Here is a 15,708-nt window from a genome sequence, read left to right on the forward strand (position 1 = left end):
CAGTGAGCGGAGCAGAGAGACAGAAATAGTGACAAGCAGCAATATCTTGAGGCTTAAAACATGAAATCTGGTATTTGAACATTTGCACATGAATGCAATAATATCCCACATGACACAAACATCTCATCTTGTTTTCCAAATTCTACATTTACAAAGAGTGACTTGAAGGCTTTTACCTTTAGGGTGGAAAACACATTTCAAATCTAAATATTGCAGTGAAAGTCGCTCTCATGTACACAAGCCATATGCTTTAATCTCCCATACTGGAAGGGAGAATGTCATTTCTTGTAACTTTATAATTCTTAGCTTTTAATTAAAACACTACAGTCAATAGTGTGAAGCAGACACTATTCAGTAGGCTGTTCTTGTGTCAGCATGTGTGCACGAAGTGTGTGTGTGTGTGTGTGTGTGTGTGTGTGTGTGTGTGTGTGTGTGTGTGTGTGTGTGTGTGTGTGTGTGTGTGTGTGTGTGTGTGTGTGTGTGTGTGTGTGTGTGTGTGTGTGTAATGGTAATTTGATGTTGCAATGCAGAGCATTAACCAGCTGCATGTGTGAATGAGGCAAAGGGGAACAGTTTTAGGTCCTGTGCGGTGAATCGAATGATTAACAAGTAATCCCTGAGACACCCATAGGGCCTGGAAGGACATGAATACACTGGTACCTTCCAAAACCTACATACCACATGTAGGCACATGTCTCAAGTGCATGTACACACACACACACACACACACACACACACACACACACGCACGCACGCACGCACAATTACACCTGTCTGCATGGTTTCACTGAATTATAAAGTTGAATGATTTGACTGTAAGCCAGCATGTCCTGCTGACACTTTTATTTGAGCTGTTTCTGTACTGTGAGCACAGTCCAGACAGCAAGTCTTTGGACTGTCACACATTTCTTACACAATTTCAAATAAAGTAATGGATACTACATTAAAGTTGTGTGAGATATAGCCCTTTTAACACATAGCTACTAAAATATTTCTTGGTCAGTTCTGTGTGAGCTGATTGGGAGTTGACATTAACATAAAAGTGCAGCTGTCCATCAACAGGAGTAGTGAAGAGGGGACCATCTGAGTGGAGAGATAAACTAGAAAATGATTTAGTAGACTAGGGAGTGTTGTGGAGGACCAGAAAATGATATGCAGCATGAGGAAAACCCCTTTATGACTTAATAATAAGCCAAGGATGCTCTCCAGGATGTGGGCGGACATGTTTCCTTGTCAAGGATCAAGGATCAAGAGAAGACTTTGCGAGCATGTCAGAAGATTCCTCGCAAGATGCAAACCCCTGGTAAGTCTCAACAACAGAGAGGCTGGTAGATTTCTGGAACAAAGCTCCATGGTATGATGAAAGAAAAATCTGCCTCCACCAAAATGATGGAAAGAGGAAAGCGTGTAGAAAGAAAGGAACAGCTCATGACCCAAAGCAAACCACCTCATCTGTCAAACATGGGGATGGTTCTTTATGGCTTCAACATGGATGACAGCCCGTGGAATTGGCACACTGGCAGTTATTGATGATGTCAGTGCTATCAGAAGAAAAAGGATAAATGCAGAGGGATACAGGAGCATTCTGTGTGCTCCGATACATCCAGAGGAGCTGAGAAATCCTTCAGTCCATCAGTCAGCCAATCACTTAATCTCAATATGATTGAGTTGGATTTCACGTGCTAAAGACCAGAATAAAGGCAGCAAGACCCCTAAAGAAGCAGTAACTGAAGATGTAGCTGCAGTGAAGAGATGGGAGAGCATAGACCGAGACATCAGGTGGTCGATAACTGCAAATTATTTTTTTAATATATTAAATACAATGGTTTTTGCTTGACTTCATGTAACCGTAAACTGTAGGAACTTGAATGAAGAACCGCATTTGCACTACATTGTACTTATAAATATTGCGGTCGAGCGTCACTGTGGTTGTTGTCTGTTTTTATTGTTACGTATTCAGACTTTTATTGTTTTATCTTTGCACACCGTGGGACTGTGAGAAACAATAGTCTGATCGCTCCGTTTGTCTTGTACGTTTGGTGAATCAACAATAAAGTTGACTTTAACTTTGAAGTCTCCATTATTTTATTTGACAATAATTGTGCTCAAGTACAAACCCGGAAGATTACAACTGTCAAGCACTAATGATCTTATGATATATGATGTGTCAGGTTTTGATTGTGAATTTTATTTGTCACTGTTTTCTGGAGAACCTTGTGCATTACCATGTGCAGAGCAAATACAAAAATGGAATCTGGACTGTGTCTATCTGTGTGTGTGAAAACTCTTCCCCCTCACCACAGTGTATTTCTTGACTGATGGGCATCAACATATTCACGTTAAGGCACATATTAGTGCCCTGAACAGTACGGTGCTGAACACTGCGGTTCAGTTATGGTCAGGAGGTCAGCTGAGAGCCATTATCCCTGCTGAACATTGATTTTCCTTGATCAATACGAGTTATTGGAACCCTTAAATAATTAGAATGCTGTAATGAGAAATGTTTCACAAGTTTGCTAGTTACAAGATGTAGTACAGTCAAAAAAGTTGAGATACAGTAGAACCGGATACTTTAGGTGTCTACATGGCAGCATTAAAGCACACCATTTAGTGTTGTGGGGCTTTATATGTACTGTATAAAGGAAACAGTATTTGTTTGTCAGGTGGAGTTTTTCTGCCTTTAAAAGCAGCCACCAAGGAGGCATCCATGTATGTATTACACAGGCAGGAGTGGGTGCTTGAAAGGTGTGTGTGTGTGTGTGTGTGTGTGTGTGTGTGTGTGTGTGTGTGTGTGTGTGTGTGTGTGTGTGTGTGTGTGTGTGTGTGTGTGTGTGTGTGTGTGTGTGTGTGTGTGTGTGTGTGTGTGTGTGCTTGGGGGGAAGGAGACTTTTCTTAGCAGGTAGCATTCCCTCTGTGATATTTCCATCTAACCACGGCCGCTGATCCGTCCCTAATCCAATTCCTAGGTCTAATTACGTACTCACACATTCACACACAAAAACAGCGTACACAAACCAACACACTTTCGCACACAGAAACACACCGAAGGGACCACATTTAGGAAGGGTTTGTCTTAAACCAGGCAGAGAAAGTAATCGAGTTTCTTGTTGTTGTGGTAAGTGAAGCGTTTCCACGGATTAAGCGATGCCACTGAAGCTCTCATGTTTGTGAAGTGGGACTGTGTCATATTGAAAATCAATCCCCATACTTCTCGTCATAGCTGTTTTTATATTGGTCATCTTCTGCAAACACATACTATGCTGTATTGATCTTGAAGTGTTTTCATAATTTAAAAAAAAAAATCTATCCAATAAACATGGAGGTGAGGCAGCAAGTCACCACACAACACACTAATCTTTCTGGGTGTCTGTTAAGTAAAAGCATTGATACTCTGGCTTGTGTTAATGGATCTCTCTGAGCGATACATTTATCACATCTAAGTGACAAATGATTGAAAATCTCATAATGGCCCATTTAAAAAGGCCCATAAGCCTTTCTGTTGAAGGTCATCTCGATTATTACACGTCTTAAGTCTTTGTTATTGTACACTGTATTTTTCTTTTTCCGCAAAAGGCTGTTTTGCTCTGTCCTGCCACATGGAATGGAAGGTGCCAAAATAGGAGAGAAGATAATACAACCCAGAAAACATACAAACACCTTTTGACTCCTGCAGCTATCAAAATACAGCACGACAGCTCATTTTGTGTTTCTGCACCGCACAAGTCTGTCTTCCATTTTCAATAATTTGTTTGCTTCTGTTTGACCAAATTATTGTCTCACCAGACAGACTTATCAAGTACACTTTGAGAGACTGAATGAAAAGAAGACAGGGGGTCTGATTTGAAATGACAGGTTTTCTCATTTCAAAATGTGAGGTACTTTTTGCTGTTGCGGTTGTTGACTGGACCCAGACCTGCTTCACATTTATTACTTTCTTTGTCTGTCTTGTCTGACTAAACACATATAGACCAATAGACTCACGTCTACATGAACAAACACACGTAAACAATAGCTTTTCCTCACCAATTAATGGCATCTCTTCCTTGTGTTACTTACTTGTTTCCCCCATCTCATATTCACTGTCTCTCAGCATTTCAAAGATGTCCACTTCCAGCTTGCCAGTGATGGAGCGGTTTGTGTTCCTGTTGATGCTATCTTTGGCCAGCGTGATGGCCAGACGCTCTCCTCGGCTACACTCCATAGGGTCATCAAGGATGGCAGCTGAGGAGAAGGGAAGGAAAAGAGTGATGGGTTGTGAGGGTGTGACACTAGAAAAAGCAGAGTCATCCAGTGTTTATCCACACTGGTAACCGTGAAACGTTTTTCCAAATGAATGAGAGCCAGAATGGCCAGCAATCAGTCGATGTGAGAACCAATAAAGTCGTCCTTTTTTCCTACTACAATAAAAGTTCAGTCCACTGAAAGCTGCTCCCAAGGCGCGTGGATTTATTAGAACCAATACTTACATTTTGTGAACACTGCTTTCCATTAATCTAGAGTACCTACAACGGCACAGCATTGTTCTTAATAAATCCACACACTTTGGGAGCAGCTTTTAGTATGAGGAATATACTTTTGCTCTAAAAGGGAGAGTGCTATCAAATGTAAATATCGGATCTGTGGGATAAAGCCTTTGAAAGCTTAAAAGCTTTAAAATCTTTCACCTGTTCGAAGGTATTTTCAAGACTGAAAAAAATATAAAAATTCACAACATCTTGTTTACTGCAACAAAAGAATTCAAAACATCTATCGGTTGTTTAGCTCTCAAAAAGGCACACTAGAGACTTAAAACTCGAGTCACCGCAGCAGCTTTTCAGAGATGCTACGCTGCGTAAGTCCACCACAAAACCCAATCAGTTTGCCACAAGAACATTAAAGAATGATGAGACAACATATTGTACTCAGAAATGATTCGTTATAATGTAGAATTATCATCAGAAGAACTAAGTCCTGTCTTGTATATGGCTTAGCTAAGCCAATTATAAAGGGATTGGATGTAGATAATGCACTCTTCTCATTTTTATGCTGAGAAAAATAATGTAATTCCACCACAATAAGACTGTGGAGATTGATATTAAAAAAGGATTTTAATCAGCCCAGAACACATGATAACTGACGGGGTGGTTTATTTGTATGCATACTCGCGTATTTTATTTGAATAGGTTTATTAATATATTCTGTGACCTTTAACAGCACAGATGTAAAAGTATTACGATGAGCTGTTACGCAGGCACAGCAAACATCATCTGTTCACCATGTTGTCAAACTGGCAAGAAATAGAACAGCATAAGTTTTAATTTATAGTGAATAAATGATGCTATATCTTTGATTATATTATCGGTTGAACCATGAATATGCTTTTTCCAAGAAGGCGTAAGGCTTGAACCCCAGCAGCTGTATACTGCATCAATACTCAACGAAGCCACAAGACGCCAACAATCACTGGGATGCCTGACCATTACAACAATTTTATGATTTAAACATTTTAAATTAACCACTTCAGCCATGTTTCAGCCCAACTGCATCAGTAGTCTGCAAGAACCAATAAAATGTGTATGATGTATATAACACACTTCAATAGGTCTATGCTTAGCGGGAAAAGGAAAACACTATAAAGTGAGCAGCAGATGTCTGAAAGCATGCTTTGTAATTAACATAATTATATTGGGCTCGCACAAAGGTTCTCAAGTTAACTAGATTACATTTACAGCAAAAGTAGAGGCAGGAGGTAAAAGTAACCAACCCGCAAAAGTGTGAATTTAATAGAGCACAAAACAATACAATTAAGTACATCATGGCTGAGAGCTGAATGTACTCAAGACTGTCAATTAAAGAGATAAACTACCTATGTTGTAAGTTCAAACGTCATCACATCATAATTAAATGTATGGAAGTGCACACAGAGATGGAACATGTTTGTAGTGGCATTTACTTGTCACACAGCTGAATAAACAACTATTCACTCTGACTTGCAAAGATGAGAGCATATCCACTCATCTGTTATCATCACGGTTCAAGTCACAGCAAGCTAATATCTACTGCCAATTAAAGTGTTTTGCTAAGTAGCAGTGGAAGGTCATCTGAGGTTGTACTCATCTCTGATTGAGAAGCTGTGGACAAAGGATGTGTTTATTTCTTTATGCACTTAACAGACTCCTTCTTCATCATGTAGAGCTGACAACAGCTTAATGTGATCACTGGTATATCATTTGGATGGTATAATAACATCAGAAGCACACAATTAAAATTGAATGTGAAGGGAGGCAAGGGATATTTCTTTGCAATAAGCAATGAACTTGAGTTGAAGTTAATGTGTTGTGTTAAGAGTATGACATGATAGGAGTGTAAAACAATCTCAACACAAACGGTTTAATTATGCCGAAAAAAATCGTTGTGTTCGGTCCAAACATCTTCCACCATAAATGATTTCAGCACTCAGTCCAGCCCTCTTTAAGTATATTTTCCCAAAGACTTTTTAAATCCCTCAAAGTGTACACATTTGGGAAATGTAAGGCTTTTAATTTTTTTTCTAAAATGCAATTATAGAACCCAGTTTCATCAATATTCATCTTTACTTTTCGCTGTCAACACTTGAGATCCTGAGGAAAACTCTGTGATGAAGACATTGCAACTGTGTTAAAGTTTTGGCTTTCACGATCACCTACGAAGATAACAATGAACATGGATTGCCTTAAACCCTGCCAAGTTCTCCATACTGTGAACATACAGATGCTGACAGTAGTAGTAACCTGTCATCAAGCATGTTACCAGAATTTTTTTTTTAAAAGTTTTTACCAATATGCAGATGCATGAAGCAAAGCCGACAGACGACATCCAGAGTACCCGTGACATACAGTTTTCGCTATGTATTGTTCTTAAGCTACAAAAAAATTTGTTGACAGTCACAATTTCAGACTCGAGCATGACAACATGATGCCCCACATATTGTATGTACCATGGTGGCGGGACATAAAAATATGAGGCCTCTCTGATGTGTAATCTGATCGAACATGAAACAAAATAGTGGTATCCCTTTCAAGGAAATGGCTATGATGAATCTATTCATATTATTAATGAAGCAATGCTTACATTAAGACGAAAGGGGTCGCTAATAGTGACAGACCCACAACGAATTGCTAACCTATACGCTACAGTATCCCTCAGTTATAAGAAACACTTTAGTGGCTTTCAGCTAATTATTTTGCTGTTTGGCCCACAGCTTTATGATTGTATATTACTTTAATCATCACTGTGAAAAAGCTCTTCTTGTACAAACATGCTACAGCGACAGACAAAGCGACTATAGCTGGAGAACATAGTGGAGCATTTACCAGCTTAACAGCCACATTTTCCCCTCAGAATTTGGTGGAGCGCAAACGAGAGCTAAAAGTATAGTGAATATTGGACTTTGGCTGGTCAGGTGGGCAGAAACACGACTACAAATAAATGCTGGTGTTGTTTATTTAATCCTGCATGCGTTAAAGCATGTCATAGCAACTTAAAAGGTGATAAAAGCATTGTTAAACAAAACAAACCTCTCCAAGAGATTACAGTTATTTCAGTCTGATGTCCACATGTGTTTGGAGGGCCAAGCTTTGAGGCTCAGTCACACTGTATCCAGCTACAGTCACTAGAATTAGCCAAACTTGAAAATTTCTGCTTGGAGAGAGGAAACAGTTTTAGTCTGGTGAGTTGGCATCGTGAGTAATAGATCTGCTTCCTTTGTCTACTCAGCATACCAACTTAATATTGTGGAAGCGGAAACCATGTTAAATTAGTGTGAAAACTGTAGTTCATCTCTTTCTAAAATACCTTTCATAACTTTAGTGTTGACATGGCAGGTTTCTGCTGTAAGTCAGGATGTGTTTTTTGTTTTTTTTTTTAATCAGTCATTTCATTTGTGACTTTTGTACTTCTGAAGAAAAATTTGCAATATCATCTCCTTTCTCAAGGATGCCACAAAAACAAATACAAATCAAACATAGTGAACACATTATATAAGTTAAATGCTTTGATGGAAATCTACTCAAAGAGATAAGCGTAGGCTTGAATGAATCTTATTATTCTGACCGGCCTTGGTTCTCACAGGAATTGACATTTTGGAGTGGTCAATACATGACATCTGGCAAACAAGCAAGGCTGTTTTCACACAAGGAAAACATGAGCTGGAGCTGGATCTATCAAAACCAAACAATGAGTAGCCAGGAGGTACGCTGAGGCGTAGTGAGCTGTGAACTGTGGAAGAGAGGCTCAGTGAAAAGTAGGTATGTAATACGAATTCCTGAGATAACTGCACATAGCGCGGGAATGTGATCTCATGAGGTCCTTCAGCATCTCTCACAGATGTGATCCTTTATAGTAAACTTGTCAATGTTGGGCTGATTTTAAGTGTATCACCCTTGAAACATCAGCAACAACACAAACCGTTCCAAACCACTAAACACAAACTACAGAAACTCTGCTAACCTTGTCACTCACAATAATACAATAATAGTCCAGTCAAAATGATTTAGAGCCCCTACTGCATGGAGAAATGCAGTTCTGTCACCTTGTTTGAAAGGCAGGAAACGACTTTCTCTTGCAGATACACATACACACTCAAAAGATAGACACACACACACTGACACAATCACACACTCACACACAGCCATTCAAATTTCTGTCATTTTGAGTCTTGTGTTTAGAGCCAAGGCAGAAACTAAACTTCATTTACTGAAGCTTTTCTATCTGCCTCTCCTGCTTTCTGTGACGTAAGCATACAAACGCTCCAAGTGCCTCTGGAAAGTAGCAGTCAAGGGTAAAAAAAACAAACAAAACATGCTATTATTGAAGGATCTGCTGGCTCCTCTATTAACTCAATGGCTGCATCGCTCTTTCGATCAGATCAAGTGCTAAATGTAGATCAAATGAATTAGATCTTCACTGACTTTATGAGGCAATTAATGGTAATGTGCTCACCAACTCATGGGTTTTGATTGGTGGAGAAGCTACTACCTAATGGGGGAGTTCAGTGGGACCCTGCATTTGATCAGATAAATGCTTCTAAATACTACAGCCACGAATATGGCTTTCATTTGAATTGAAAATAAGACATGACACAACATTAACTCTGTTATAAATAGGCTACCATTGCACATACAATGGTTTCTCAGTAGTTATCATTACCTTACAGGAAAGCTACTCTCTCCTAAATGAGAAGTTTTAATGAATTCAGGGTGAGGAATTAACACATTAATCCTAAACGTAGAGCTTTTACATAGAACCAAAAGGGATGAATTGAAATAAAGTCAATCTTAAAGGTCACAAAACTGAGGGAGTAAAACTTCAGACAATGAAAATTAAGAAGGTTTAAAATGGAATATTTGACTTGTTTCTCTTGAGACTCTTTCAGGCATTTTCTGGTAAAATCAATCATCTATCTTCAGTATCTCCTTTCAAGAAGTATTGAGAATTTTAGCAATGCCCAAGACTGAGCATAAGTCTTATTCAAAACCTATGGCTTCTGTTAATTTCTTTTATGTGCCTGAAAATAAAGACTCCTACTTTTCAATTGTTGCAGATACTGCTCTCAAACGTCTTGAAAACAAAATTGCCGTGTAGAATTGTCACCACTTTTATTATATTTTGTAATCATTTAAAATGTAAGAATATTTCCTTCAAATTAAACTCAATATAAAGGAAATACTCCTGTTTTTCCTCCCATTTTTTTATGAGTTCAGGTCAAAGATTAAAGACTTATTTCTCACCATTTTTGTTCACAAATTTGTTAAAGTCCTTGTTAGTAAATACTTTTTCCAAGATAATCCATCCACTTTATAGGTGTAGTACATCAAGATGCAGATTAAACAGCAAGATTATTGCATAGGTGTTCCATGGACTGGTGATGATAAAACACTACTCTAAAAGGTATAGTTTTCTCATGCAGCACAATACCATGGTTGTCACCATTTTTAAGAGAGCATGCCAATTGGCATGGTAACTGCAGGAATGTCCACCAGAGCTTTTGCCTGAGAATTGAATGTTAATTTTACTACCATAAACTGTCTCTAATGTTTTTTCAGAGAATTTGGCAGTCCATCCAAGTGGTCTCTCAACCGCAGAACGCGTACACCCGCCCAGGACCGCCATGTCTGGGAGCTTCACCTGCAAGACCGTCTGAGATCAGCCACCAAGACAGTTGATACAAAAAATTCTGCACAAGCTGTCTCAGAGATGCTCATCTGAGTGCTTGTCGTCCTCACTGGTGTCCTGACCTGACTGCAGTTCATCGTTGGAACCAAATTGGGTGGGCACATGCTTGCCTTTCGATGGCGTCTGTTGCTTTGGAGAAATCTACTATTCACAAATGAATCTCAGTTCACACTGTACCGCAGATGTACCACAAGCAGATTAAATGGTGTTATGTGGGAGAGCGGTTTGCTGAACGTTGAGGACAGAGTGGCCCATGGTGGCAGTGGAGCTACGGTACTCCACACGACATTCTGTTCCAATTCCTGCCAATGTCCACAACCTTTGCAGCCACTGGAAAGGAGTGAATAATCAAACACTGAAATGGACATTCAACTACTAAAACAACTGTGCGAAGATGTGTTGCACTGCATAAGGCAAATATACAGACACTGTTGGATTTTTTTTTTTTGCCCTCTTCAAGAAATAAATGCATGAATGTAGCCATGTGCAACTGTGCCTTATAATGGAACAAAAAAAAAAAAAAAAATCATAATCATGATGTTCAATCAGCACCTTAATTTGACAGAACTGTCAGGTGGATGGATTACCTTGGAAAAGGCGAAGTGCTCACTAACACAGATTTTTAGCAATTGGTGAACAACATTTAAGAAAAATAAAGCTTGTGCGTGCATAGAAGAAGTCTTTGAACTTTTACTTTTATTCCAGAAAAAAGGGACCAAAAACAATCGTACTGCATATAAATTTTGTTAAGTGTACAATAAGTATTTCATTATTGAGTTATTCAAGGAAATAAGTGGTTCTCAAAATAATTGTTCACGGACATTCTTAGACCTTCTAAGTATGATTTGAGGGACTAAGTGATTTTGTTGTTTCACATCTGTAAACTGACAGGAGTGTGAGGCAAATTTCTCACCTCTATTTTCTTTTCTTTTTTGTTTTAAGGAAGCTCCATATTGGGTCTTTAGATTATTCATTCCCTGTGTTCTGGTATTGACGTCTACTGCAGCAACTTCATTAGAGGTCTGCTTGTTCTGTTGTCGCTGGCTGATTAGTCCACCCTATCATGTTTTCAGGATAGATCATGTTTGTTTTTCCTGAAAACATGCCAACAAACCGAGCCCATGGCTACATGCTAATGCAGGTTTGTATAGGGCTTAATGATGGCATCAACTAAAAGGCCACTACGGCCAAGTTGCGCTCCTGGATGCCTTTCAGAAAACACACAATAACAACACAGCTCAAACTACTCAAACTCTCCTGTGGGACATTGATTCTAACAGTCTCCGGATATTTCTCCAACCCAATATCACGCCAAAGTGTGTAATGCACCCGTCAGTCCAGTAGACGATGTCAGACTACGCCAGTCTCAGACGATGTCAATGTCACGTTTTGCCTTTTTCCAGGTGTGAAAAGTGAGGTTGCTTACCATAAATCATGTTGTTCCTAACACCATCCATTTCTTACTTTAATATAGGGCACTAGAGATTCACTGCTTCATATGAACAGCTGGAAAATTCTAAACTACAGCGTGTATATTTTATTTGAAAAACCTGTTTATGATTCAAACTGAGAACAGCCTATTCAACTAAAGAGTGCCAGTCACATAAAGGGCTCAGTGTATATGAGAAGTACAGAACTATAAATGCTAAGGTCATGGACCTCACAATAAGAATATACAAAAGGCTGCCGTCTCTCAGCTATCACATTCAGCAGCCTTTCAGTTTAATGTGTCTGTCCATTTTGGCCTTTTTTTTCACAGTGAGAAGCCAAAGGCACTGAGGAGGGTAATTAAAATGAAAGTTGTATTTTTGTATTTTGTTTTCAGTGGTGACAGTACTGTCAAGGTTATGTCAGTAGACTGTACTTCATATTGTCTCTTTCATTTTTATATGAAAGGTCAGTCTTCAATTTTACCAAAGAGGGTTATATGTACATGTGCACACACACAAAACACACTAAAAATCCAAAGATTTTCAAATCTACTCATCCAGAAACTAACAGCTCCCCCCCCTTTCATTCCAAAGCCACACATTTTCATTTTTCAATCCATGTAAATCAAACGCTCGGCTAATTCTCCACTTTCAACATTCTTAAAACATGTCTCATTTATTTGATGGATGCTTTGCCTTTAATTAACAAAGAAACTAGACAGCCATCACAGCCTTCTCAGTGTCAGATATTCTCTGTCTATTTGTGAGTGTGTGAATGTGTGCACATGTACCTGTGTGTGCCTAAATACACATGCTCTAGTGTGTCAGCAGATGAAAATACCAAACATCATGCTTGCCTAATAGCTGTTTTATTCACTTGGAGCAACATGACTGAAAACTATACCACAGCCAATCTGTCAGCTTGTCTGACTGCATGGCAAATGGAATTGCTGGTTGCGCACTTTAATCAATCTCATCCTCAAGCCCTGTGGTGTGAACTACCGAAGGAAGAGGAGGTGCTACCTTACATAATTAGAAAAGCCTGCTCACGGAAGACCTGGCGACAAGAAACTGATTTCCTGGTGTCACATAATGTAATTATAGCCTACACACTCCTACCATTATGTGTGCAAGTGGACTGATGTGTTAATTCTCATTAATTTGAGGTGGAATGTCAAGGCGGACTCTCCTGGCCTGTAAAAAGTTTCACTAGATCTTTAGTTACACTGCAGTTCATACATCTTCTATTGTATCTGGTGGTCAGTAAATAAATAGTGAGAACCATAAATCTAGATATCCATGGGATGCATTTAACAATTATGATAATTGGTGTTGAAATCACTATTGTTCAGATCAAAGGAACACTTTATGTAAAAGCCATCGACTGGAAGACCAATGAGAAACATGCTTCCTTGTCCAAAGGACCTGTAATGGGAAAGACTGAATGGCAACACTGAGCTAAAGAGACGATAATTAGAAGGCTGTAATCTTCCAGTCATTGTTGTTGCCTTCTGACAGCATGTCTCTGCACACCGCTATATTTTTACTGAGTCAAGAGGGACATCAGACAATAAAGCCTCCAATGTTGTTCCCACAGTGCCACTTTCAAGTAATTATCACATGATGAGACGATGACACTAATATGTGCAACGCAGTGATGATGGTTGATAAAGCATTGAAGTGGATGGATGTTTAAACACTGACACAAACATGACCAAAGTGACCAAAGTGGCTGCTAAATGAACAGGAAAATAAAGCAAGGTTTATATTCTTGTTTGTGGAACTGTATGTAACGTCAAAAGGATCAGTGTTTTTTCTATTTACAATTTCTCAAAAAACAAGGTTATGTTATTGAAGATGAGCGATGGAGAGAGAGAGAGAGAGAGAGAGAGAGAAGATACTGTACTGTGGTTGTGGATGAGCGAGACAAGGTGATGACAGCTTTCTTGGATAAGAACTGTTACCTGTATGTGTTACCTGCATTATTTTGTGTCCATTACACGTGTTTGCATGTCAACATAATCTATATACACTATATATTTATGATTGGAGGCTCATTTCACTCAGGGGAAAAACAAGCAGGCCCCATGCAGTGTGTCACTGAGACAAGACTCCTGGGAAAGGGAGTGCATGCCAGTTACTGTGTTTAGTTTTAAGCATATATGTCTTGGGGGGAAAAGTGTTTATGATGTCATACAGTTCAACTCTGCTCCACTTCAGCTCATTGCTGGGCAGCAATGCAGAGGCACACAGCTTTAAAACAACAGCAAATACAGATGATGCTTGGGGTGTACAAAATCATTATCAAGATGTTACTGTAAGTTAATAAAAGTGCTACAAAAGTCTAAAATGAGTATTAATGGACAAACATTGACCTGTTCCTGTATGCTGACATATGAAACTGTAACACTTATTTGGTTGAAATTGTATGTTATCAAAATAAAATATCAAATACTTTCCCATAATTTGTCATATCGAGAATAACGTTATTGCAACAATACCCAGATATACTGTGATATTATTTTAAGCCCATATTGACCACACCAAGCTGATGCAGCACCGCAGAGGCTTTAGGAGCTTCACAACGTTCAATTTAAAAAAAAAAAGATTTACCCCTAACACAACAAAAAAATGAATTACATTGTATAGTAAATCAACATTTAACAAGCAAAATCATGCAATGATGCCACATGTGACAGGCCTGAGGTTGGGTACTTATGTTTGAAAGAAAATACAAAAATAATATTTGGCAGGACTGTATTTGGCACAAACATGCAGGGACTGTAGATGGTGGAAATGTTGCAGATGTTGACATGAAGCACTTAAAAAAAAAAAAAGCAATGGAAACCACAAGATTTCCTGCCTCTTGTTGTTAAATATATGAGCACCAATGGAGTGTTACCAGTGGTTGCACAATGACATCAGACAAAATGAAAGCACAGACGTTGTTTGCTGAAGAGCTCCACCTACGGGACCCCATCAATGTCATAATGATTACAGGACATCCACAAAGCATAAAATGGAGTTGGTGAGAATCTGTCACAGGAGCACTCAGATTGATGAAAACGGACATGGCTAGGTGAGTTTGGGAGTGGCGGATGCCAAATGAGAAAAATGATGGCGGATAACCACAAAAACAAACAGTCTGAACAGCTGGCTTGGCATTAACATGTCGGGCTATAGGTTCATCCTCCTGTTTGTATCCAGTGAAGTCTCATCATTTCATTTCACTGACAGACTGATGTTGCTATTTGCTCATTTGCTCTCCCGCTGGGTTGGAAAAGTCTGAAAGCAATTAACCAATGCAAAGTAGCCCACCTACTTCTCTGTTTCTTGAATCAGCTGAGTCAAGACGAACATTCCTAATGTCTTCATGCCGAGTAATGGCCAACAATTCTCAGTCGTTAAAGACAAAAATGTCAACTTTAGAAAGACAGGGTTATTTTTGGCAGTGTGGAGATAGAGAATGAGCAATGGTTGTCATGGAAAGAGAGAAAGAGAGCAGGGCGTATGATTCATTGAACACAGGCCACACTGGCATGGGCTTGTCTCCAGCAACACAAGCACACCAGGTGTCCAGTCACAGCCATACGTTGGACAGTTACAGATTAGTTTTAAGATGAGCAGAGGAGAATACATTTTGTAACTTCAAACACATTTGTTTATGTCAACTAAAAACAGAATGCAAGATCTAGACATTTTTCAAGTCTTTCAGCACAAATTACTCTTAAGCTTCAACTAAATAAGACAGACTTACTGTGATAGTGAAACACACAGCAGATTCCAGAATAAATGTGTGAGTGGGACAGCTTATCAGATGCTAAAGCACTGCAGTTCTGATACTATGGGCTCTGGAAATCCCTCATACTAACAATCGTTTAATCCTCTTGCAAAAATTGCCAGGTAAATAGAATAATTACATCACTACCTGTGCAAAGTAGCAGGAAGGTGAACATTTGAATTGGCCAATGCAGCACCACTGTGCATCAACACTGCCTATTTTTGCTGGAGTCCTCTCCAACTGCACCCGATTGTGCCAAAGCTTTGCACTCACTAAAATGAACGAGGGGCCTGTGTTTTTCAAGCA

At 39.2% G+C, this 15,708-nt stretch overlaps 1 protein-coding gene across 2 annotated transcripts in view; it reads right to left on the bottom strand.

Annotated features, from left to right (window-relative positions):
* grik4 (glutamate receptor, ionotropic, kainate 4) overlaps window positions 1–15,708 on the bottom strand; it is a 274,511-nt gene that overhangs the window by 107,471 nt on the left and 151,332 nt on the right. Inside the window, exon 4 of one of the 2 annotated variants that reach the window (XM_069690256.1) lies at window positions 4,057–4,221. In XM_069690256.1, coding sequence (XP_069546357.1) covers window positions 4,057–4,221 — 165 coding nt within the window. Of the gene's footprint in view, window positions 1–4,056; window positions 4,222–15,708 lie in introns of those variants that run through there. The other variant, XM_069690263.1, reaches the window with a different exon arrangement.

The sequence above is a fragment of the Brachyistius frenatus genome, unplaced genomic scaffold (genome assembly GCF_029030835.1).
Source record: "Brachyistius frenatus isolate BFR_SWC_R1_liver_20210118 unplaced genomic scaffold, ASM2903083v1 Contig_1, whole genome shotgun sequence".
In the NCBI taxonomy this organism is placed as follows: domain Eukaryota; kingdom Metazoa; phylum Chordata; class Actinopteri; family Embiotocidae; genus Brachyistius; species Brachyistius frenatus.